We start from the raw sequence: 27,672 nt of genomic DNA on the forward strand, positions 1-27,672 counted from the left end.
ATTCATATATTCCTAATACATCAAGACCTAAGACTAGTCTTTCCCTCCCAAATATTAAGACCCAGGGCTGGGAAGGTGGCTCAGTGGTAGAGTGCTTGCCTCACATGCATGAAGCCCTGGGTTCAATTCTTCAGTACCACATAAACAGAAAAAGCCAGAAATGGTACTGTGGCTCAAGTGGTAGAGCACTAGCCTTAAGCCGAAGAGCTGAGGGACAGCGCCCAGGCCCAGCGTTCAAGCCCAATGAACAACAACAACAAAAAAAGATCCTCCCAAACATTAAGAACTTTGTGTGTGTGAGTGTATGTATGCACATGTGCACTGTTACTGAGACTTAAACTCTGGGCCTTGTACTCACTTGGCTTTTTCTCTCAGGGCTGGTTCTACCTCCTACATTTTGCTGGTTTTCTGCCTGGGCTGGCTCTGAACCACAATACTAACATCTCAGCCTTCTGAGAAGCTAGGATTACAGGTGTGAGCAACCAGTGCTTAGCTATGGTACAGTGTGGGTGGTAGGGGGAGAAAGAAAGGGAGAAGAGGAGAGAGATTGAGCTCCTCAGCTAGCATTCCAGTAAGCTCTTTTTAAAATACATCATCTCATTTAATAATCAAAGTAATGCTATTCTTCCCATTTTCCAGGATAGCAAACTGAGACTAGGAGGGGTTAAATGGATCAAGCAGGGATAAACCAGGAATTGCATGCTCTGTGTTGGATTATAGAGCTTACAATCAAATTTTTGCTGCATTCATGTTCAGAACAACTTTGTACAATGTTTTCCTTGCTTTTCTCACCCTGTGGATTCATTTCTCGTGATGACTACTTGACCCATGTTCTGTGTTTCTCCATTCCTACCTTTGGTTTGGATTCTTGAATGTGAGGTGGGTCTCACACTCAGTGTGGATTACAATCTACAGGGGAGTTTGTTAAGCCATAGGTGGTAATATACTAGATCTTGAGTTCAGGCCCAGGAGTTTGTGCTCCTAAGAATTTCCTAGATCATGATCCCGCTGTGGCTCAGGTACCAGAATTAGGCTCCATGAATTAGTAGGGCAGATTAATTGTAATGGAGTTTATTATGCTACTGATCTTTAAACTTCCTCAAATCATTTACTTCAATAGAGAAAAGTCATATGTAAATGAAGGAAGAAGAGAGAGAAGGATAATACAGTAATTTGAATTGGAAACAAAATTTCCCTCCACTGAAGATTTTCCCCAAGAGACAAATGGACTTGGGCATGCTTTTCTCTCTAAAGCTAAAATTAGACCTGGTATCTGGTGGCGGGCAATGAAGTATTGTAAAAGTCAAGGAAATTTTCATTATGACATTGCTTATGAAATAAATGAGCAGTGATGAACAATCTTAAGGTCTTCTATGCTTTATGTTTCCAATGTTACTTAAATCATATCAAGATATATTTAATTAGTCCATGAAATGTTTCGCTTGAAGTTATAAATTACAGCCTCTGCAACAATAAAAGCAAGAGGATTTTGTTGAATTTTTCTGTGATTTATGTGCTTATTGCAAAATTGACAATTTAAGATATACACCTGGTTTTTCCCTGTGACTTTTGGAACGAAACCTGCATATTGGTGGAGTTCACTAGGAAGATGAACCTGATCGCGTGTGTTGGAGGTTACTCAGCTGAGATTCAGAGACTGGAATTGATGTGAATAAGCTTCAGCAAAGTCATGTATTTGGACCTTGATTTTTAATGTTCCCAAGTAAACTGTTAAATTAGGAGTGAAGCGCTAAGTATGTTTGTTTCAATGGTCTTATTTTTCTGGCCTGAGTCTACAACAAACAAAACTTGTATCATTCCCTTATGACATTTGGTGGTGTTAAAGAAAAGGAAGATCTGCCTGCTTAAGAGAGGCAGTTTGAAAATGATCATTAATGCCCCCTCCTACCCCCACCAAGGCTGAGGTGAAGCTGTTGGCTACATGATTAATCTCGTAATAGGAATGTCAGCTCGAACAGCATTCTTCAGATTTTACTTTCGATGTGAAAGACTGTTCCAGCAGAAAGTTGGTGGGATGACACAGAGAGCGTGGACTAGCCTATCACACTGATTACTTGATGTAATAGTAAGCAAGCTTAAGTGAACTGTGTGTCTTCAATCTTTCCAATCACTTAGGGACGGGCATCAGAGCTCACCATCCATCATCCCTGGCCTGAGACATACGGTGCATCAGCAATCTTGGGCTGACCTAAATGATAGTAAAAGCCGCTATGCTGTTCACAATAAGAAATTGTTGTCCACTGAATTACAGGTTTGTGATTAGATTGCTAACACGGCCAGCTTGATGTATAAGTGAAGTGTCCAGGGAAGATATTCTTTAGGGCCTTCTGAAGATTAATTTATACTCTTGAAGTAGAGACCAATCACAGAGCCAAAAAAATATGTCAAGGTATTTTTCTTGTAACCAAGAAAGCCCAGCTGTTGTAACAGTCGTTAATTTATTTCTGGCACCTTTATCTGCAACAAAACTTAATAAATAAGGTTTCTAATGGTTATCATCTAGCCATAGCTAGAATTGCCCAATAAGGTAATTAATTTTTGCAGCCGGGTTTATGTGGGAAGGAATTATATACTTTTAGGAATATAAACTTGAAATGTTAATTGTCTCTTACAATTTATGATTTTGCATTTAAAATATTTTTAAGCCCATCATTGTATGTTACACTCTATCTCAGATGTATATGTACCTGGAAACTAAGTGAAAAGATCCACATTATCTGCAGAGACTTCGGAACCCAGGAAGATCTGCAATCAGAAAGCAGCAGGTAGAGTTAGGGGAAATTAAATGTTTTTTAGAAAGAGGTGCCAGAGGGAGGCGAGGTAGGAGACTCTGGTCTAAAGATGTACATGGAGCACCATTCATGTGAAAATCGCCAACATGGGCAACGCATCTAGGTACACAAAACATAATAGGCTACAGGTGAGAAGAACTGGAAAGAGATGAAGAAAGAGGCAAGAGAGAAGCAAAGGAAACCAGGAGGAAATGTTATCCCCACACCAAGGTTTTCAAAAAGCCACACTAAATCACTGAACGACTTAAGAAATTGTGATACCACCCCCCTTTATAACCTCATTTCTAAGAACTCGAATGTATTGAGAAAGTAACATTCATGAAATGATCCCCAAAGACAAGGGAAGAATGGTTTGCTAGGACATCTACACCAAATTCTGTCTCGCAGGTGTGATAGTCCAGGGGAAGATCGCCTTCCCTAAACTGACTGAGAGTCCTGATACATTTCTTTAAAGCTCTAATAACCATGCAGAAAAGTGTCAGCTGGAGGATTTAAAGGCAGTGCCGATAGTCCCAGGAGATGGTGTGGGAGTGATTCCTATATACCTTACATAACTCAGAAGCCGAGAATCTCACTCTGCGGCAAGAATGCTTCTGGGCCACCTCAAATAAATCTACAGAGGGCTGCCCAGTGCTTTATGTCAGCTGGGTATCTGACACATTGGAAAATCAGTCTCATTGTATTTTCTTTGTAAATCTTTCCTGGAGTCGTCCAGGTTTAAGGGGACCTTCACCTAGACTGTGTAATGCGCTGTTTGTACCATATAAATACTTGGTGAGAAGAATATGTAAGCACCACCAGTCAATCGACGGGTTCAGTATGCAAAAGCTCCAGTAGGCCACTCTTCCCAACTCTAAGGAACAACCAGAAGACCTGTTGGTTAGAGAACTTAGTCCCTGTGACCATGGTGGAGCCATTTCTATAGCATGGACAGTGCATGGTGTGACCCAGAGATAAACTAGTGCAATAGAGACATGCCTAGAATGTAAACACATCTCCAAATTGCAAGGAGACAGGTACATCTTAAGTTCATTTGCAGATGCATTTGTATAATGATCTATATGTTATACATTTGATACTTACGTTGGAAAGCAACGTAGTGAACTTAGCAGTAGATTTTCTAAGGTATCATCTGTTCCCTTCTTAGCAGGAGGTTCGCTACTAACTGCATTTGCAAAAGGCCAAATGCAAATGTACTTCCATGTGCAAATGCGAGCTTCAGTGCTCTTGAGAAGTGGCTCACAGCCAATGTCTACAGTATGCTAATAAGCAGCTGTATATCTGCGTGCTGACACTTTACCTATTAGGCTATGGTCAATACTATTTGCTACATGATCTGCCACTGAAATAAATACAATATATGCCCTAATGCAGCTTCATTATTAGGTTAAAAAAATCAAAGGAGTGTTTAGAAGTGTTCGGATGTGCCAGGCACCTGTGGCTCATGCTTGTAAACCTAGTTACTCGGGAGTCTGAGATCTGAGAATCACAGTTCAAAGCCAGCTGGAGCAGGACAGCCTATGAGACTCTTATCTCTAATAAATTACTCAGAAAAAGCCAGAAGTGGCGCTGTGGCTCAAGTGGTAGAGCACTGGCCTTGAACACAAAGAGGCTTAGGGACAGCAGCCAAGCCCCTGAGTTCAAGCCCTGGGACCAGCAACAACAACAACAACAAAGTCTTAACATGTTAAAAAGCTGCAAGGTACAACCTCAGCCTATGTCTCCTATGCAAACAGATATTGCAGGAAGAAGGCTGCATTCAGTTTCCTTACGTCTAAAATGAATATCATCGTTCATGGATAAGGAGGATGAACTAGATACTACAATCATATGATATCACGATGCAACCCATTATTTTGTACAGAATTACCCTGCAGAATTTCTGTACCATAGTGTACAAAAATGTTTTGTAAGGAAATCCATTATTCTGGACAAAAAGCATGTAATAAGAATATTGAATAAAAATAAAATTAAATAGTATCAAACACTCTGAATTTAGAGCTGCTTTTAAGCCTGGAGAATGGGAAACGGTTTGAACTTGAGTTCTGCTGGCCATCATGGGGGAGCCTGTGCACATTCACAGTGCCCACCGCAGAGAGCGTTCACAGCTGAGGTGGAGACCTTGCAGTCACTCAGCTTATTCTAGTTGCAGAGCGCAGAGCTGACTTCCAGCTACCTATGGACCCCCTGAGAAAACTGGTTTTCCTTATCTACCCCGTTCCATCTTTTGTTGTGTGCCATATTGAGAACTACCCCAACCATAGGGAATGTTCTGGCACTTATGCTACGGTACATGAAACTATCCAGATGGTTCCTACCTGTATTGCCCCCCCCCCCCCCCGCCCTCCACTGACTTTCTCCCATGGGATGTACTCTAATTCTACTGATAACAGCCCCTGTAGCATTGTGTCTGTTGATCAGGTGGCCAAATCCCCATCCAGACTGTCTATAAAGGACTGCACCTCAAAGTGTATTTTTCTGGGGCAAGTCAACCAGTGTATGTTCCCCACATCTTTCAAGATAATCACACTTGAAAGGAGTCTCAGCTGTTAGCATCTTTCATAGACCTCTTGGGATCTCAGCAAGATGAAGGGTAGATAGGCTGTTGACAGTAAAATGAACTGCCGACAGTTGTTATTGTTGGTGTTTTCTGTAAATTACTCTATGTAAATTAAACAGAATACAGCTACAGAGGGAAGGGTGCAACCCTGACCATAGAACGGAAAAGACTTGACAGTCTCTAGGAATGATGACCGTTTTTATCTGCCCTTGAAAAGATCCACTGCCCCTTCCAGAATCCTGAGCACAATACTGAGAAGCCCCAGACAGTTCACGAGCACGCTTCCCGCCTCCTTCACTCAGCAGTCTCAGTCAATGCAGGACTCATACATTTTTGGCTTTTTTGTACTGAAAAAAACCTCATTAAATAAGAATTTGATTGAAAACTGACCATGGCTCAGCACCTCTCCAAAGCTCATTTAGGATATTTGATATTTTAGTAAAAGCCTAAATGGGCATGTTCACGTCCATTTTCCTGCATGGTTCCAAGTTCTGTCTCTTAGACCATCCAAAAGTAATGCTGTCGACCATATTACCTCAGTCCGTCAAAGGCAAGAATTGTCACTGATGACTCATTACCATTAGCTTTGCTTTTTATAGAAGGCTAATAGAAAAGATACTGTGTTGAAGAGGATATTTTGTCCCTTTTCAGGAACCGGTGGCAGGTACATTCTACTGTGTGGCTTTTTAAGACAGAGACCCAGGTGGTAAGTGCCAGGAGAGCAGCTCAGCGAAGGATGCCCATTCTCACCGGTGCATGCATACAGGACGCCCTGATCACACACAAGTGCTTCTCTTAGTTACCAGGCCAAACCTCCCTAGTATGTTACCTCAATAGAATAATCTCTTGTTGATTTCTGAGGTTTAGAAGCTTCTCCAGGCCTTTCGTTGTTTCTTCACTAAAGTCAATGTTGCTTTTAGGCAAATGGAAAATGCTCTACTTTATCTTCTTTATGTATAACCTTATTTTTTTCAAATAAAGAAGTGCATACACATACACACACACACACACACACACACACACACACACACACACGCATATTTATGTATACATATCGGTCACAGATTTTGGTGGTTGTCTGTTTCCAAATTACCTCTTCATTAGCTGTGAGGAGCCCTGAAATGTTGCATTTGAAAGTATAGTTTGTAGTTTAAAATCGTATCACAAGTCTAAATTACCCTGTCATCTATCTGTTTATCAAACGTTTACCAAGTATTTACTGAGTAACAGGGCCCTAACCTAGGTACTGCTGATAGGATGTTGGGAGATGAGACACAGTCCTTTCCTTCGGGGTCTCACAGCTCAGTGGGGGTGGGGGGAGTAGACAAGGCACCAACCATGTCTGCACGGGGTGGACAGGGTTGTGATACAGGCCACCGACCTATACTGGGGACCAGGAAAGGGCTACTCGTGGAGGCGTCAACTCAGAGAAGAAAAGGGATTTCTGACAGGGACACAGAGACACTACCCAGGCTCTCATTTTCACTCTTGTGAAGTCAGGGCATTGCTCAGTGTTTGACTCTTCAGAGACACTCTAAGTAAATGACTGACAGGACAGCAGTAAGACAAAGCACAAACCCTTGGTGTTTTGGAGAAATCCAGAAGTGTTTGCTGGGACAGACATTGTGATGCACACCTGTAATCTAAGCTACTCCAGCTACAGGTAGGAAGATTATGGTCTGAGACTAGCCTTGAGCAACGTGAGAATCTATCTGAAAAACAGAGTGAAAAAAGACCAGGGGTGTGGCTTTTATTCACCAGATAAGCATGCTGAATCAAATAATCTGCACTTTAACTCCCCTAAAAGGAGTCTTGTATTTCTTTAACAAAATACAAATTTTATTTTTTGTTTGTTGCAGGGCTTGCAAGAAATACAAATTTTAGACAGAAACATTTTCCACTTTTTGTGCAAGAACTTGACCTTTGGTTAACTCTTACTGGATAGAATATCAACTAAATCTCAAGGTGCCCTTGCTGATAAATATTAGCTCTTGTTGATGAATTGCATCAGGAGTAGCAAAGACCATAAATATCAGAACCATAAAAATCTGATTTCCTAGCTCAGCTCTTCCCTAGGAGCAGACCTGGAGAGCTGGGCCTATGCAATGGCTGCAAGAGCCACTAGGCTGCTAAGCAGGGTGACTTCCAGCCCTGCTGCCACACAGGCCTGGTGCACCCCTATAGACAATCTGTGCTTCCTGTTCACTGTCTTGACTAGACAGGTGCTAAGTATGGAGCGTGGTCACATGAGGAGTCTCAATGTTGAGCTAAGAAGACACTGCATCATGGAGTGGTTCCAAGTAGGAGAGTTAATATGAAGTGACGGGTTTCTATAATGTCTCCAGCTACTGAAGGCAGATTCCTCTAGGATCCTTTCCCCAAATATTACTTTAATGAGAAATTGTTAATAGCCTTGCAGTAACAAGGTGGAAGCCTGGGAAGGAAGGGGAAAGAGCATCAGGTGGACCAACTGCTTTCCATGTATCCTGGTATGTCATTCACCAGCCACTTACTGGAGAAAACATTAAATGGGGCTGATAAACAAGAACAGCCAGTGGAAAAAGGAGAAATACAAAAGGCAGGCCAACCAGTCCTTTAAAAACAAAATCAGCAAATATTAGAAAGGGTCAGGCTGAATATTGTCTCACTCCTAACTGGTTGCGTGACTTTCACGAAATCACCAGCCTGGCCTCCCTTGAGCCTCAGGTTCCTGGGCAAAAAAAACTAAAGACATAAACTCAAGGACCTGCACATGATCAAAGGCCTCATGAGTCCCATCCTCTCAATAACATTTAGATACCAAATACTCATCTCAAGCATTTTGCAAAAGATGTCCCAAATCACGTACATAGCAAAAGCATATGAAGAGAAAGCCCCAGGGCTGGGAGCCGCGGCTGGAGTCATTCTATCGATCATGCTGTACCCAGACGTCATGCTGTGTGACACGATCACAGCCTTCCCTGAAACTTTCATGTGCTTTCCAACTCTTGAATGGCTGCACTGCATTCTAAGCCAGTCTACTCTCAACTACCCAGAGCAGCTCCACAGGTGTGCAGTTCTTCCTGCCCCAGTCACCTAGCATCGACCCTCAGTGGCTTCTGCTGACTGAAGGAATACTACTACTAAGCTAGTATCCTGTGCTCATCAACCGTTTGAAGGCTACATAGGAGAATCTAGAACAAGTCAAAGATCTAAAACCAAGTGATACCCAATTACAATACTTTTCATGCTTAAAAAGCGTGGTTCCAAGAGATATAAGCACGTCCCTAAGCCAGGGGGGCACTAAAATGCATTGATGTATAGCCAGACTGCATTAAAAATCTCTGCTTTGACAAAAAAGGTTTGGAGTAGGAAATTTTAGTGAAAAGAACTGCGTATTCTTCTAGGAAATCTCTTCCCGACCTCACTTGTATGAGCCATTTGTAGAAGAGCCCAATGCTGAGTCTGTGCCAGGGAGCACTGTTGGAAAGGAGCCCACTTGAAAGACTTCCTGGAATTCCTCTCTGCTAGTCAGCAGCTTGCTTGGCACAGCTGGTACTAAATAGCGGCACAGAGTCCTAGGGCAATACTAGAAAGGCAGGAACTCAAGGGAGGTAAGGTGGTTTGGGACTTAGGATTTGAGCATGAAACATGACAGAAGAGAACAGGTCATCTTATCAAAATCACAAGATCAGCTTCTGTTTTTAAATGTACAACTAAGGGCGGTCATTGACAAAAATAGAAGTTATTAGGCAAATATTCTGTTCCAGTGCTACAGTTTGCACGAGGAGCGTGGACATCTACAGAAGAAATAACATAGCTTCCATCTTTCTGACCCGGTCTGGCAGGTTCTTATTTGCATTCCAGGGAATCCCAGCATTACTGGGCTTTTATTAAAAACTGATAAAGTACATCATTTATTCAAGAAGGTATATGTGTACATATGCTTAACATTAACGAAGCAGTTTTGCTCATGCAAAATTCGATAGGGCTATGGAGGGGCTCTTCGGGTCCCCAGGATGATTCAGGATTTCTCACCACCATGTGTCCATAGCTGCTTCTTTATCAAAATGAACTCAATGTTGAGATAAAAATATTTATGATTTCCATTGTCTCTCTCCATTTTTCACATCTCACATACTTCACTGAAATGCCCCGATCTCAATGTTTAACTTTATGAAATGGAAATAATTAGAAATGTGCAATTATGAACTAAACAAGATATGACGTTTCTTTTTTGTTCTTTTCCAGTTGTTGGGCTTGAACTCTGGGCCTAGGTGCTGTCCCTGAGCTCTTCAGCTCAAGGCGAGTGCTCGACCACTTGAGCCACAGTGCCACTTCTAGGTTTTCTGTTAATGTGGTACTAAGGAATTGAACACAGGGCCTCATGCATGCAAGGCAAGCACTCTACCACTGAGCCACCTTCCCAGCCCAAAATAATGTTTTAAAACACAAATTTGGATCAACCTCAAAAAAGCGAAAGGAACTTATTCATCAGAAACTTTGCTCTTTCCATACACATGATGGAAACTACTGATGAATCTTGGCTCTGTTTTCCTCCTGTCCTGAAGATTCCCAATTCCAGCTGAGGAGAAGACCCCAAATCAAAGTCACTTGATAGTGAACTCATTCTAGTATCTTGCTGGTATTTAAGCACCTCCTTAGGGGAATAGCACGCACAACCTGTGACCTAAAATTCCTCTCGGGGCTGGAAAAACTCCACGAAGGTTTAAAACTGTCTTCATTTCTAGATTTGAAGGTATTCATCGTTCTGAGAGGAGGCTACACATTTAACTAATAGGAACTGGGAAATGACTACAATGGCCCGTGAATCTGGAGGAGTAAGGAATGGGGAGGAGGAGGACAGGCACGCCACAACTGTGGGATCCCTTCATTTTCTCCATGTTGGGACTGGGGCATCTAAGGGCTTTTCACCAGTGGTCACCACTGCACCCCGTCTTCCTGCTTAACTTTAGTACCTTCTATGCTCTTGATTTATGTCTACAGAATAACTGGGGAAACCATATGCTTCCCATACACCAGTAAGCTTGCTGTGGGAAGTCCAGTCGTGCAATGCAGTTAGGGGTCACGTGGATTTCCAGGCAGACCTCCTGCGGCCATGCTGCCCATGCATGGCCTTGGCCCAGCGCTGTGAGCTTTCTTAAGCAACCTCATGGTGGAATCCTATCCCTTGTGTTGCCTGCGGGAAAGCTGAGGGTGGCGCCGGCGCAATTTGATTTGGTGTAAAAATACACACCAAATCTGATTTCTGTTACATTAGGGCATTCTCTAACAAAATACACAGAACGAGAAATGAAGTGAATTGTGTTTTAGACATATCTTGCAAGCTGGTTTCCCCGAATACCTGACCACTAATTTAAAAAAATGGATCAAAACCCACTTCAACTGAATATTTAATAGATGAGTTAACAGTCATGTTAAGATACATTTTAAACGCTGAATATAAAAATGATTTGTGTTTGCTTACTGGAAATATTTGTAATCCAAGCCAACATATGTAATAAACTAATATTTAAAGCAAATTTACTGTAGAAGAAGTGAAATGAATGTCTTCAATTTAAAAATATACTACATTCATCAAGTTCTGTTTTTTGACTAATAGCTAGCTTTTATAAAATGAATATCATCACAGTGGAATACCATTAACAAGCAGAAATAGTTTAACTCATTTTTAAAATATGTAATATATTTTCCCTTAAAAGGAGCCATTGGAAATATAAAAATGGTAATAATCTCTTAGGGAAAGGCTCAGATTTATCAATAATGAAATATACCATTTCTCATAAATAAATGGGGTTATTCTCTTCTAAATGCCATCCTTTCTATCACAAAATGCCTGGCTCACAGGAAAGAACCTGCAACTAGCCTACAGACACATGCAATGCAGTTTAATGACATCCAGCAAGTCATAGAGCCACAGTAAAGCTACTAATTTATTTGCACCTTTATTTTCCACTTAGGATAGAAAATCATCTCACTTGATTTCTGAAACAGAACAAAAAAAGATATGCTAAAACTTTTTGCCAATGTGTTACCCAAGAACCAGACAGGGCATGATAGTAATTTGCATAGAGTCCCCGCCTCCTTCTTTTATCTTTGGAAATTTGAAGCCGGAGACCCTTAAGACAATTCTCACCACTCATTTTCTCTCTCAGCATTAAAGGCCAACACAACCACACACGGTGGGGGTGTGAGAACCACTGCTATGCAGAGACTGCCTGACATTTTAACCACAGAAAAACAAGGACAGCTTGTCATTCTCCTCCAAGACAGTGAGAATTTCAGTGATCCCCACAGGTGAACAGGCAATCCTGGGCTGCGTTACAGGTCTTTTGCCATTACCTTCTCAAAGTGTTCTGTAGAGCAGGGTATGCCACATGGAAAATAAATGATAGCACCCAATCTCAGCAGGTTGCAAGAAACATCAATCAGTGACAAAAAGGAAGTAGGTGATGTAATGATTCTGGAATTAAGTAGACAGATGGAAGAAATGGATCATGAAGTTGAACCTGTGAAATTAGTCACTGGATATTAATATAAAAATATAGAAAAGCACACTTCAATGTCATCTTGCTCTGCTAAATTCTGTTCAGTAAATCAAGATTTTTTTTTCAAGTGGTCAAGAGAAATAATATATCCTATTCCTGGAAAATGTCTAATAGCAAAAACTTAATAGGCCTGATGTTACTTAATGCTTCAATTAAGGAAGTTTGTTAAGAAAGGGTAAAAAGGAGTTTAATAATGTCACCTAACTCCATTTAGAACAAAAGCAGACAAAACACAGATGGTGAATTCTAAGCTTGTCACTAAATGGTGAACATCACAAACCTGAAGGAGATGGGAAAGAAAAAGGCAAAATCATTACTATGTAGAAATTGGAAAGATTTAAGCACTGATTCAAGAAAGATGGAAGATGAGTGGATGCTTGAATGAGAAGAATGAATGAAGAGATCCTCAAATTGGCACCAAGGATCCCAAAAACTCAGAAGGGGTCAGTAATGATGATTTGAACTCTGACAACTTTGGTGGGGTCTAGGCTAAAGGCAGGAAGCAAAATTTCCCTCGGGGATGGAATGTGAACAAACTATCTTTGTGTTGGACATGAAACACTAATGTTCTCCTGAAGTAACCTAGGTTTGTAGAGATAGAAAAAAAAACTCAAGAGGAAATAAAAAGAACAAATACTGATTTATAAGAGAAGAACTAAACAGAAAGATAGCTGACAAAACTTGGAAACTGGGTTTCCTTGTATCTCCTGCTTCTTTGTGCTGGCGATGTTCTGCTTCCGTGAAAATAATTTCTAATGGCTCTCTGCACCTTTGAGGAAACCGCTCAACAGCAGAACCTTTTTATTCCAGGCACCTCACCGGGGCCCTGCCTTCCCTCAGCACTCACCCAAGTCCTTCTCAATGTTGTCCAGGCACGCTGGCCTGCCTGTGTCTCTCCCTGGAACATTCTTTTCCTTTGAAATCCCCTTCTGTAGTTCCATATGCTTTCCCAGGAATAGCAGCTGGGTCCTTCCAGAAGCAGATGTTAAAAGGAGTTAGAAACCCAAAAGCCTAACAGGAACTAACAGCTGAAAGAGCAGAAAGCCAAACACAGGCTCCGGCAAGCCGAGTCTCGTCACCACACAGAACCTCCAAGGTTTCTGCCAGCCTCCTGGACCACAGCAATATGGACAGTCAGCATGGGTTGAGAGTGTCATACTTTTGGTTTTCTTGCCAGCTTAGTCATTGTCCTAAGGACATGACCTCTGTTCCAGACCCTACAGATGATCACAGAGAGCTGCCTTCCTCAGATTCCTCATCTCCTTGGCTCCCCAGATCACATGTCTACGTCTGCTCCCAAGTGACACGGCTCTCAATACCTTCAGAGCAACGTGAACTTCTACGTCTCATACCCCACGGTGTACTGAGCTCACAGATCTCTGCTTTTGCAAAGTAGAAACTGTGTCATCTTCTTCCCAGATTTCTAGAACACAGCTTGGGAAAGAGAGAGGACCTAATGTATTTTGAAAACACATGTAGATAAATTGACAAGTGGATAGTTCATGAAAAATAATCTTTACATATTAATTTTAATATGCTTTAAAAACTAAGCTTGAACTTTAAATTAGATACACCAAAAAAATTAAGATACCCTAAGCCAAAAGTTTGGAATTATGTTCCCAATCCTTAATCCAATCCCAATCATAAGTTACATGAAACTATCCGTGTATCTCTTTTTGCTCCTTATTTTCTTCCAGTGTTCTCTTTCAGTTGACAGTTGGGAAATATTTCACCTGATTTCTAAACTGACTGATATTCTATGTTGATTCTGTATCATAAAATATTAATGAAGTCATAGATTTTGGAATTTCATTTGATGATATTTCGGGGGTAAGGCTTAGTAGTCTAGTAATACCTAGCCTTCATCTAGTTGGCCAGAATTTTATTCTAATTGTGTATCTAAATATGAGGCTATGGACACGACAGTGCGTGAATAAGAAACCCTTCTTCTGATAGAGGAGACAGATGGCAATCTGCTGGCTTACCTCACCCTGGGCTGCTCCATGGCTAAGGGTAGAACAAAGATGGCAGAGCTGCACACAGATTTCTTGAGTTAGGAGTTGAGGGTTACTATTTTGGTTTCCTCTCCTGTTCATTTTTGAAAGGGAAAGAGGACTGAAATAACTCAATAAACAAACAACTAGAAGCCTCTTCCCTAGGGCAGTGGTTCCCAGCAAAGTCTTTGGGAACTGGTGAGAGACAGTTAACTCAGATTTCCATGACTTGTTGGCATTTTGTGAACAGGCACCAGAATCGCCAGATATCTTGCAATGCTCAAGGAAGACCTTCATAGTTAATCAATCATTCTCCTGCTACTTGTCATGGGTTCCTAAAATTATACTGGAAATTCATGGAATACAAAGCACGTTTTATGATATCCTGCACCCAGAACTTAACCTGTTTTACATATAAACACATAGGCATCTTGCAAAGAGAAATGGTCATAGTTTGCTGCTGTTGTCTAAAATTTGACTGAGCACTCACTTTGATTACCCTGGTCCCTGGCAGGCACCATGCATGTGCAAGAGTATGAATTCATAGCATCAGTTCATCATCATCATCTCAGCAATGGGAAGTGTGGGTGTCAGCATTTTGTTACAATTTTCAGTGTTGTCATATCCAGTCTTTTACACATCTTATCATAAATTACTATGTATTTTTTCCTTTAAATGCTGTATTAATGATAGGTGCACTTGGGCTATTTTATTGTTGAATTTCATTTTAGAAAAACAGGGCCTTAAAAATACTAAGTGGGAGCTGTTATAATCACATTTTTTAAAATTTGAAGACCAATCTCATTCTAAGGAGAGGAAACCTAAGAAGCTGGAAGAATGTCTACAAGGACACGTGTTATATTCAGCTACCAGTGAATACTATTACACTAACTCCTGCTTGACAGCTTGACTGAATGAAGGACACGTATTCCTACCTAGATTCAGATATGCTCAACAGATGCAGATAAATGGAAATAAGGAGCAACACAGGCCACCAGTGACTCATGCCTGTAATCATAACTACTCAGGAGGCTGAGATCAGGATCAAGGAAAGCTAGCCTGGGCAGAAAAATCCATGAGACTTTTATCTCCAATTATCACCACAAAGTGGAGCTGTGGTTCAGGTGGTAAAGTGGTAGAGCACTGGCCTTAAGCATAAAAGCTTAGAGACAGTACCCAGGCCCTGATGTTCAAGCCCCAGGACAGGCACAAAGAAAAAAAAGCAATAATTCTTCAGTAAATTAGTTGTCATCATTTCTAGCAGCTTATTCCCAGTTGCTGAAATGAATACTCTGCCTTATTTTTTGTCTCCAAATACCAGTCACTGGGAATCTAGAGATACATTGCTCCTGTAATAAAAAAAATACCCTTGATTAACACTTTAGAAGAAATCTTCTATCCCAATAATGCCCATTTCCATTCTCTTCCTAGCTACAGATGATTAGCACATATTATTTAACATTTTTGCCCATTCTGCATTTGATAAATGTCCATGCTGTCACCTATTGGTCATCCACAACAAAATTCAACAAGTTTCATCATGCCCCATAGGATGCATTTGCTGACAGCAACACAACATCAACTTTCAACCTTTTTTTTGTCGTCTAGGTCTTCAGAGCAGTAGGGGAAAAAGGCAATTAGGGTGCTCTTAGATAAATTAAATTGGCAGCCGAGGAAAGAGAGCGCAGCACGTGGGGAAAGGTTTATTTTTGAGCTGCAGGCTGCCTCTGGTCAAGTTGGAAGCCCATACAGCTGGAAAAAGGGTCAAACCACAGCAGGGCCAGGATGTGGAAGAAGGCCAGGGGTGGAAGAAGGTGTGGCCGTACTGGATGCAGATGTGACCTCAGGGAGGGAGGGGAGGTGACTGCCTCCAAGTGTGCTGGTAACCTAAGTGATGCAGGGAGAGATTTAGCCAAGAGGAGGGAGGAGTCTACTCTACTTTTCCAGGGCAAGCCTTACAGGTGCAATGCTAAATATATGAATTTAGAAGAGTGTTACTAGAACATTGAATCTTAATGTGTTATTCAGATTGCTTCCAGGCTGAAAACTGGGATGATATATTGAAGAGCTAAAATGGAGACTCTCACTAGCAAAAACAAAAACCCCGCATTCTGTTGGGCACAGGATATTTCAAGAGCACAGAGATGAACAGATCATTTCTCCTCAGCCAGCACCTCTGTATCAATTGTCATGTGAAAAACACTATGCTTTCTGCTGAGAATACTAAGTCCCTGCTCTTGCTCTGATAATTTTTTTTTTTTTTTTGGTCAGTCTTGGGGCTTGAACTCTGGGTCTGGGCGCTGTCCCTGCATTCTTTAGCTCAAGGTGAGCACTCTACCGCTTGAGCCACTGTGCCACTTCTGGTTTTCTAGTGATTTTTATTGGAGATAAGAGTCTCACGGACTTTCCTGCCTGGGCTGGCTTTGAACCACGATCCTCAGATCTCAGCCTCCTGAGTAGCTAGGATTACAAGCGTGAGCCACCAGCGCCCAGCTTTGCTCTGATAATTGTAACACCTTAATTTTACCACAGTTGTTTTCAGAGCTGGGAATACATTTGCAACAATGGTCTGTGGAATTGCATTTGATGGGAAGAACTAAATGTTACACAAAAGTAGAGTGGGGGTCATTATAGAGAAGGCCAGGTAACGCAGGTTGTGCAGAAGGCTCCATGTGAGCATGTAGGAGACAGAAGCTCCTTAAATACTTCCATGCAGAACTGCATAGCTGAATGAGAAAAGGAGGAGCTGTAGGCAAGGCTGGGGGACTTCCATGTATCAATGTGGAAGCAAGCAGATCGTGACAAAGAGAGTGTTGAAAAGCCAAAAAGTTAACTTGTGGAGGGTTTATAAACTAGATTCTTCTGTGTGTCTATTTTTAATTTTTTTGAAAGGGTTATTTTACCGTTGAATTTCATTTTAGGAATGAAATTCAATGTGTACCTTGCATGACACTCAAGAATAATTCATAGAAAACACAAATTTCAGTATGTTTTCAAGTTCAGAGTGCATTTGTACAGCTGCTAAAGAATGGCCATCAGCTGACTTAACCTGTCTTCTTTTTTTTTCTTTTTTACTAATTGGGAGTTGGCTGAGTCTTCAGTATAAACTATCCCACTGTCCATCCATTTATCCACCCACTCGATAAAGACTTATTACCAGCTACTAGGTGAAAGACCATCTTAGGTGCTGGGAGCAGAAAAGATAAATAGACGCCATTCCTGTCCTTGAAGGGTCAGTGTCAGGAGGGCAGTCTCAGCTTGAGAGAACAATAGCCCAAAGCACATTGATTGCAGCAACAGAATCTAGATCACTTTTTCTTTGTCAATAAATTTAAATGGGTTGTAGATAATAATCAATAAAGTGGGGCCTTGCACACTGTTACCAAGGAAATACTTAACTCAATTCTTTAACGCTCCCATCCCCTGTGCAGTTTGAGCCAGGTTGCATTCTGATTGTGCAGGCAGCAAAAAAAAAAAAAAAAAAAGATGAAATGCTTTAGTTCTTCATATGCCAAGATGAAAATCATCAATCTCAATCTCTGTGAAAAATGAAATGGCTTTTGGAGAAAGGACACTGAATTCCATCAGTCTCTCCAAGGCAGTGCAGCGTGTGAGATGACACAGGCAGACGAGCAGCAGTGAAGTTCAGAGGAGTTTATGTGGACACAAGGGAAACGATGAACCTTCTCTGTCACTTGGGTGAGGAGCGAAAAATGAGATACATTAAGCTCAAATCACTACCTGTTTTGTGAAAAATACGTAATGGATGCTAGGTGCAGGATAACGTATTTGCTTATGCTGTATCAATCTTCAGCTGACATGTGAGCATCTAGGTATTTAAATAAGATTGTCTATTGACAATTCAGTCTATAAACATGAGGTTTTAGATTGCTTCTATTCTTCTTACATCCCCAACGGTTATCCCTTCCCACTAGTATATAGAAATGTAGCTCTACTGCTTCACCTATAAATATTCTACATTTCTAGTATTCACCATTTACACTCAGCCAATAATTCCAAAGAGACAGTTTTATCTACAAAACTTCTAATTTAATGCAGTAATTTACACTACTCTTTCAAAGTGATCTAAATGACATTGGAAAAGTAAGTAAAGGGAAGAACTGGGAGAGAGCAGGGGAAGGGGTAACATTGGCCAAAAAGAAATGTACTATTCACCTGACTTATGTAACTCTAACCCCTCTGTACATCACCTTTATAACAGCATTAAAACATTTTAAAAACTAAGTAAAGGGAGCTAACTTTTAAATGGATCTTAATAATAGAAACTATTGTTGTTTTTACAGTCACAAATCTTAGCCTCAAGCACATTCATTCTGTAATTTCTTATGAAAAGATGTTATACAAATGAAAATGAAATCTACCATTCCCAAAACACTGATACAAATATATTAGTCGTTATATTGAATGTATGTTATGTAAAAAATGAACTGTCTTACTTGAGGATAGGTAGAGGAGGGGGAATATGACAGAGAATGAAGGAAGGGATGACACTGACCAAAAAGCATTGTACTCATAACTTGACTTATGGGATTGTTTTTCTTTTGTACAACTAATTAATAACAATAATAATTTAAAAACCCACTGATACACAAGACCTCAGATATAATACATGCATGAAACACTAAATAGCTAAGACACACAATTGTAGAGTTCCCAACGCACATGCTTCAACTCTCACATCGCCTCCCTTTCAATGCTTCCCAGGTGCACCTTGTACAAATAGTCCCAGAAACATGAAAACCGTCTTTAGTGAGAGGCTGAGACAACAATGACTGAGCATTCCACGTTTTTCTCTGGCAGTATGACTTAGGAGAGAAGCACAGTCCAAGGAAGATCAGTCAATAAATTATTCAATTTTTAGATCAAGCTCATTTAGAGCCAGTATAAAGAATACAGCTTACAAAGTAAGAGGACAGTGTTTAAAGTAAATGCCTGGAATGCATGGATGGAAATGTCACAGGGAAGCGAATTAATTGGTTCAATGAACATGTGTTGATAAAAATATTTAAGACGAGCACATCTGGATTTACATTTCTATTCTGAGAAATTTTGGGCATGTAGGTGAGACATGATTTGTCTTGAGTCTCAGCGGATTCATTTAAAAAGTGGAATAGTCACAGGAAGTACATGTCTCATCAATTCTCACCATGTGTTACACCTGAGTGCCTATGGTGTTGATGCACTTGATGTTTTATACTTACTTTCACTAAATTTTCAGTGAGTGTGATGGACATACATATTTAGTATGTCAATGTCAAATTTAAAAAGGTAGTAAGCTTAGCAAAAGCCTAGGTAGCACCAGAGTAATCGATCTTTCTCAGAAAAGGGTTCTTTTGGATCAGACCTGGAAATTTCATGTCCATGAAGGTGGACATTTAAAAAATCGCGAGCTCATTTGAACAAAGGATTCAAGTGTGGGGGCCAGAGTCCTAGGGCTCATGCTGATTGTGTGGCAATGAAAGCAATAAGTGAAATAGAATCCCAAGTATTTTGCATAGTGTTGGAAGGTGTTAATAAGTCAATAATTGTTGGTATTTTTCTTATGATCCATTATTACCATATTATCCTAATACTGAATAACCCCAACACATTCCACTGTAGCACAAAGGAAGCTCCTGTGTTATCTATGCATAACAAAATGATCACCATTTATTTTCCAGATGATTCCCAAATGAGATGTATCACCCAGAATAAAAAGACAGAAAGAGAAATTGAGAGGAAAGCTGAGGGTGGAGGGAGCTTACAGGGCACAAATAAACAAGGCATTAAGTAGCACACACCATTTATCACAATAATATTTTATGAAACATTACATGATACATGGGAACTGAGATGTCAGGCATCATCAAAGCAGGAAATCAGCCCTGAAACATCTTAAGCCTTGTCTCTATACATTTGAAATAAGGAAAAAAGTTTTTCTCCTTTGCTTTTAAAATACTATTACCTACTGTAGACCACTCTAATGAAAGTCTAAAACCATCACCTGTAATTTTACTAAGTTCTTCTAAATAGTTGAAAAAATAAAGTCTTTTCTCACAGGGAAGAAGACCAATGGTAACTTCTAAAATATTACCTCAAGGAGTCCCCTTTCCAAACCTGCGCTACATTTTCATTTAATTGAAGCTGGGGTTAATACGTTCCTGCAAGTAGTAGTTCTTGAGAAAACACATGTTCAACATGTTGTAAATTTGTGATCATTCCTAAAAAATATTCTAAATTTCACCCACTAGTATATGAAGTACCTTTAATATTTTGGCATCTCAGTTATCATACAAAAACCCACATTTTCTTTTAGCATTGGCAAAGAAAGGATCATTTACAACCAATCAAAATCATAGTGAATGCCAAACTTAAAACCTAAATAGGCACAGCCATTGGTCATTCTATCAACAGTCTCTACCATCCTTCTGCCCAAGAATCAGCGGGGGAGAACTGGTGCCAGGCTGGTAAAACTTCAAACATGAGTAACAACAAAACTCAAAGTTTCACTTTGTGAGTAGTAGGCTAGGATTACAGGCATGAGCCACTGGTGCACCCATGAATTTACAGCATAAACTCAGATCCAGTCATTAGTCAAAAACCATGAACATTATTCTTGTGTAGATAAAATTCATTATAAAATCAAATAGTCCAAGTATAAGAGTAATATAATTTTCTATATATTTCATGTTTCCAAAGAAGAAAATTTGCATATAGCTACTAGGAAGGTCTAAAATGAAAATTTAGCACTCATTATTAGAGAATATTTGTATAAATATGTATTTCCTTTGTCAGATTTCTTTTAAGCCTGTCTTCATTTTTAATCACTTACCTTCAAAACATTGTATATAACATGTACTTTTATTCAAGAAAGTATTTATGATTGAAATAGAATCTCTTTAAGTTCTTTAAAATCTTTACAATTCTAAGAGGAATCTAATAGCAGAATAGGTCAGAAATAGGGCACTTTTGGCTTGGATCTGGCAGAAATGATTTATTGTCAACTCATACTCTTAAATACACTCTTAAGTTGTAAAAAAAAAAAAAAAAAAAATCTGTGGAAAGAGCAATCCAACTGATTTTGTACTTACTCCGTGGAGGAGAAATGTTTGTGATACGCTGTAACTCCACTTCTTCAGCCCATTCCATCCTGGTTGGAATCTGCATCATCAAACAGCTACTGCTCTCGGCCATGGGCACTGGTTGGCTCTTGATTGGAATCTTTCTCAGACTCTGCATGTGCTGTTGAACCTCGGCCAAGAGAACTGCTTGTATTGCTTCAGTTACCTGGAAAAATGATTTTGTTCAATGAATTATTTTTAGTAATACTAGAAACTCATAGGAGTCCTAAAAGAAAAAAAAAGAAATCCAAACCTCAGGATTTTGTTTTGAGCTTACTTTTTAGAAATGTCACTGTCCCACACTGCTATACGTAACACCTGAAACAACTGAAATGTGGGCAGCAAATACTGACAAACTGTTTTTTTTGTTTTTGTAAATACAAGAATCTAGGAGGCTTTTTAAGTCTTTTTTTCTCCCTCCAAGTTTGATCTTGGTCATGCCTGCTTGGTTGACACTCTACTCCTTGAGCCACATCTCGAGCTAATTTTTTTCTGGTTATTGGAGATGGAGCCTTTGGACTTTCCTGCCTGGGCTGGGTTTGAATCCTGATGGTCCAGATATCAAGCTTCCTGTGTAGCTAGGATTATAGGCATGAGCCATTAGCATCTACTTCACACGTGTTCTTTGACAATACTAATTCCAAGATGTAGACTAGGTAGTAGACAGGACTGTGGGTCACAAAGTAGATGCTGGAGTTTCTGATTCAACTTCCATCATTACAATAAATGCAACTTTTGTGTTTGTGTGTGAGAGGGGAGGAGCAAGAGAGAATGAGAATATGTGAGTACTGGGGCTTGAACTCACGGGCCTGGCCACTATGTCCCTTAGGTTTTTCACTTACGACGGTGCTATACCACTTGAGCAACAGCTCCATTTCCAGATCTTTGGTGGTTAATTGGAAATACGGACTTCCTTGCCTGGGCTGGCTTTGAACCACAATCTTCAAGTCTCAGCCACTTGAGAAGTTTGGATTATAAGCATGAGCCACCACAAGTACCCAGCCTAAATGCAACTTTTGCAAAAATCACCAATGTTCTGACCTTTATGTGCTCACTTATTAAAGCAAGTCTTTGACAATGAGAGAAGATGAGAGTATTCAAAAACAGAATACTGTATAGAACTTGTTCTGTCCATGCCTGTAAATCAAGATGGATAGCCTTAGATTATAATATGGCCAGAATATGGGATAACCTGCAGATGAAGTAGTTTAGCCATATGTCATTGGGCTCATGGCTTCTCTCACACTAGATTGTCACCTCTGAGCAGGAAAGTTCTCCAGTAACAATACACATCTGGACTGTGTCATACCTGCACAGATTGGTCTCGCCAGCAAGAGATCAACTTCAAAAGTGAAAGATTGTCCTCAGGTATACAAGATTCATTCTTACCTAGAAACACATAGAACACATGCACATCTTGAGAATTAAAAATGATGACGTTTAATGGTCCTTAACATGGACTGAAAATGAGAATCATCCGGAAGCTTGCTTTTATAAACATGAATGGAGGTTCAACCTTCCCAGGCAGACAGTCTGATCCTGGGGTGAAGGTAGGGCAGAATCATCTCAGACGATTCTCATGTATAGCCAGAATCAACAGCTGCACACACACACACTTACATGTATTTCCAATGATTATTTTAACACAAATCCATGTCAAATCACACACATTTGTATCCTTTAAAAATGTCTTTGAAACTAGTTCAACCACTTGGAAATTCTTCAAAAAATTAAATGTAGAACCATGATCCAGCAATACAATTCTCAGGCATCTACCTAGACTATTACAAGTCAGGAAACAGGAAAGACACTTGCACATCCATGTTCACGGCCACACTATTTATGATAGCTAAGTAATGGAAACAGGCTAGATGCCCTACAATAGATGAGTGGATCAAGAAAATGTGGTATGTATATGCAATAGTATTTTACTCATCTATTAGGAAGAATATTATGTCGTTTGCAGGGAAATACATGGGCCTAGAAAAAAATTATGATAAGGGAGGTAAGTCAGGCTCAGAGAGACAAATGGTACATGTTTCCTCTCATATGTCTAAGTTAGGTCTACAATACAACACACGTAATTATATATACAGGGTTGTATGCATATATACCAACAGACTGACTAAAGGATGGTATATTTAGGGGATGAGTCCAATGGTGACACTTCTGTGAACAATAAACTGTATAGTAAAATGAATACCAGGAAGTGGAAACATATTTGGGGGACAATATACAGGGAGACACATGAATGGAGGGAGGCTGAGGAAACAGTCATTATATTCAATGTATACTATGTAAAAATTGAACTATATAACTTGAGGGTAGAGATGGGATTGGGGAAAGGAGGCCAGATGATGGACTAAGATGCCTTGTACTCATAACCTGACTTACAGAACTGAAATCTCTTTGAACAACTACATAATAAAACAAATAAATGTCTTTGTGCCTCTTTGCCAACCTAAAATGAACCAATAAACTTAACTATTCCTTTCTTATACAAATAGCTCCTGAAATTCAGTCCTGCCAGGAGTCAGTACCTATCATGTATGAAACCAAATAAAAGATTTCCTTTGATTTGTCCTTCCAATCTGATCAATAGGCAAAGCACTAATGCGTCAATTTGGCTTCTTTTGCTACGTATGGTTTACATTTTCCCTCTTGATTGTCCTTCTTGTCTTTATCTTAATGTTCAGGGGAAATGTTAAGAGCGAAGAGTGAGGTAGGGCTCATTCTATTCAAATTGATCCATAGAATGCCTGGAAGTTCCTCACTCAGAACCAGCACTTATGAAGTGCCTTTTCATTCACTGAATATGTACACATAATCATCCAAATGACAAGTCCATGAATTAAGGCTCTTTTGATGACTAATGTGTATCATCTAGGTGTCAGTTCCTAAGTGTGAGATAGGGAAGAATGAGGAGGGGTTTTGTTGGCAGGAAAATTGCTACTACAACTGTTTATTGAAATTAGCATGTTAATATGCATTTCCATTCTGGTATCAATTATTTAAATTAGTATTTTTCAAGATGCTTTTGATTATACCCTCATTTGAGATAGTAACCTGTGATTATATATCATATATTTATATTTTTTCTATCATCTTTATAATCAAGAAAAATGTGGTAGGAGCACCTGGATATAATGTAAATGAAGATCATAAAAGGAATATATGAGAAAACCATCATGATTAATATGTTTTTCTGAAACTATGAATTTGACATAACAAAATCCAGGACATGAAACATATATGACAGGGCACGGTGATTTTTGAAGTCATAGTTCCCATTTCTTCAGAGGCACAGAAGGAAAGAGAAAAGTGTCTTTTGATCTCTTCCTTTCACTCTCATCTTGTTGACCTGGGGACTCAACCATCAAAGCTAAAGATTGGTCTCAACTGTAACTACTTACTGGCATCATGGGGCACTTCAGAGCATACTTTAATGTGATGTTAAAATTTTAATATGAGATAGAAAATGGGAGCCAACTTTTCTTGGCGATGTCAGTGAGTTAAGGAATTAATTGCAACTTCAGGGGATAGATAAAAACATCCTAGGCTCGCCAATATTACTCAGTCACTATTTCTGCTTACAGAAGTTGCGTACTGTTTCCTGTCAGTCCTTTAAGCCCTGAATAATATGTGGTTCTTCAGGATTTGGCTCTATACAACTTTCAAAAAAATTAAAAACTTCAATTTAAGATTCAAATATTTCATTTGCTGAAAAGTTTCAGACGTATCAGACATTCGAAAGTTTGTTTAGTATGTACCCTTTCTTTTTTAACGATGATACTTATTTTAAACATTTCTTTCCAGTTATAGAAATATGATTGTTGATCACAGGTAAAAACAAGTCAGATTATATCTGTGTGTATAACTCACTTACCATTTCGTAAGTACCCATAAAAGCTGGAATAATTTGAACCATCACTCCTGGGACCTTTCATCTTATTATGTAAAGATTCTGTTTTAAAGGATCTGTGGAAACAAAAAAGATTAAAAGGAGATTGGTTTAAAAGCCTGAAAAAAAATACCTTGAGAAAACAAGCTGCAGACATAGGTCATTACTGATTAGCAACTTTGGGCATGAGACCCAGTTTATTTTTAAGCATTACCGTCTACATTCATCTCATTCAAGCACCTAAAATTTAACTCCCAACTGAATGGAAAAAAAAAACTTAGTTTGCTAGAATTAGCTGTGATCAACTCTTTAGAAGAGGATTTCTGAATATTGCCACCATTTAAAAAAATGCATTACTCAGTTTTGAACTGAAAAGCTCCTGCTTGCTAGACAGGTACCCTATCATGGGAGCCATGCTCCCAGCCTGTTAGTTTTTTTAAATTTTTACCTAGGGTTTTACACTTTTGTCTGTACTGACCTCAGACTATGAACCTCCGATCTCTGATTTCTAACCACCTAGGATGGCAGACATACACCTCCATGTACAGCTTGTTTACTGAGGTGATTTTTGCCCAGGCTGCTTAGGACCTGATTCTTGTGAACTCTGCCCTCCTGAGTAGTTGGAATTAAAGGAATGTGCAACTACACCAGACTCTTAAGTTTTGATATATGTCAAAGGATTCTCCCCAGGTGCCATTAGATTCTGTGCTGGGCAATTATTTCCATCACAGTAGTCACCAGACACCACCAGCGATGTTCTTTAGGCACGCAGGCAACTATTTCCTTAAAATTCAGGTGAGTCATGTACCCTATTTTGAGCATTCAGTGATTCTCCACCTTCACAACAACAATATGGTTTTACTGAAAGAGTTCAATTTGCTGGAAGAAATCCAATATACACAATTTTTATTTCTCAAAAAAGTATAAAACGAAATAAAAGATAATCCAGACTCTCATAATAGATCAGATTTGGAGTGACTGATTGAGAGGAGCAGTGGAATGCTAACACCTCCATTCCCATTCTAGAATGTTTGATGGAGATGTTTTAAAGAAAGACCACGTTCAGCGACAACTTAAACACTAGCTCAGGAAAAGCATCTGGAAAATCTGTAAGCTCTCCCATAGGGCACCAGTCCACCTCTCCATCCTCTGCTCTAGGTCAGAAACAAACTCTGTCAAACAATTCTGCTCTGTGGGGTCACATTTAAACAGACAACACTTAACAGCAGCCTTGGTTTTTAGGAACTGAGAAATCTTGGCACTGAGCTATGCCATTCAACTCATTTTGTAACTGAGGAAAGGCTCGGAGACACACAGCTAGTGGGACAAAAAAACCAGGACTCGACCCCTGGTCTTTAGGTTCCACACTGATTGCATTTTTTTCCCTGCCAGACTCTTATGTGAGTTTGTTAAAACTCTTTTCTGAGATTTTTGAAAAGAAAATATATATATATATATATCAACAAAAGTTAGGGAAAGTATATAATGAGCCACAGAAATTTACCAGTCACTGTTTTCTTGTTAGACCTAATGAATTGAACATTAAAAGCCTTATATTACAGAAGCATTATAACAGAAAGTAGCTAACACTAAGGAGCATAGAATTGGTTTGCTCTTCCACCAGACTGTATGTTCAGCTAGTGCAGGAACTCTATTATTCAGTGCCTGGAGACCTACGTGCTGAACTGAGCTCTTACCAGAGAACAGAAAGGTTGCGCACCTACCTTCCAGCCAACAGTGTCTCCTCTAAAAGGCTCTCCAACACATGCAGATGATTTTATCTGCTCCCCATCACCTGTACTACTTATTTATACTACAAATATTTGCCTTATTCTTTTAGTTCTATGTTTTCTATTTATTCCATGTGCAGTATTGTCATCATCTGAAAGCATTCCTAACCAAACCTGAAATTTATTTTCTATATCTTCTGTAGGTCATAAGCTAAGGAAATAGGTTTAATAAATAAGCATTTTGGGGGAACTGAATTCAATCCTGTAAGATCAGACTATGGAAAACTAAACAGAAATATATCAGTGGGAGAAAACAAGCACGACAAGTAGTTAATCACACTCTGGAAGTAGGTTGGTGTTCAGTCTTAGACGTTCAGGAGCTGAATTAGGTTTTATACTTTCTTTCTACAACCTCAGTATCCTCACTGTACAACTAGCAAAACAGCAGTATCTGTATACCAGCTCTGTCATGCTTATTAAGTTATATAGGTAAAGGGATTATGCAGTGACTAGCAAATATTAAACACTTGAAAAACAATATTATTACTACTAAACTGTACTTTCTATAATGAACTACTAGATAGTCACCATTAAAAGGTATGTCAAGCTGGGCATCAGTGACTGATACTTGTAATCCTAGCTATTCGGGAGGCTGAGATCTAAAGCCAGCCCAGGCTAAGAAAGTCCATGAGACGCTTATCTTTAATTAATCACCAAAAAGCCAGAAGTGGAGCTGTGACTCAAGAGGTAAAGCACTAGCCTAGAGCACAAAAGCTCATAGCCAGTGCTTAGAGCAGCATACACATACGCATGCACACACACATGCCAAAATATAATGGCATGATTTGAGATATAAAAATTTCATCTTTCCCTTTTCTGATCATATATGAGCTACATCACCATAAGCAATTAAGTATTCCTTGTTTATACTTAAGTTATGCAATATATACTACATTTCTAGAGATGCTATTGTCTAGTGGCTAGCATTTAGCACTAAGACTTTCT

At 39.6% G+C, this 27,672-nt stretch overlaps 1 protein-coding gene across 1 annotated transcript in view; it reads right to left on the minus strand.

The window, feature by feature from the left end:
* The window catches only part of Wdr72 (WD repeat domain 72), a 175,115-nt gene that overhangs the window by 38,623 nt on the left and 108,820 nt on the right, over nucleotides 1-27,672 (minus strand). The window contains exons 16-18 of the mRNA XM_042687832.1: nucleotides 24,923-25,014; nucleotides 22,346-22,425; nucleotides 21,007-21,202 (exon numbers count right to left, since the gene is read on the minus strand). Of these exons, the coding sequence (XP_042543766.1) occupies nucleotides 21,007-21,202; nucleotides 22,346-22,425; nucleotides 24,923-25,014 (368 nt within the window). The remainder of the gene's footprint in view (nucleotides 1-21,006; nucleotides 21,203-22,345; nucleotides 22,426-24,922; nucleotides 25,015-27,672) is intronic.

This window comes from Dipodomys spectabilis, unplaced genomic scaffold, assembly GCF_019054845.1.
Source record: "Dipodomys spectabilis isolate Male_0828 unplaced genomic scaffold, ASM1905484v1 ptg000108l, whole genome shotgun sequence".
NCBI classification, from domain to species: Eukaryota; Metazoa; Chordata; class Mammalia; order Rodentia; family Heteromyidae; genus Dipodomys; species Dipodomys spectabilis.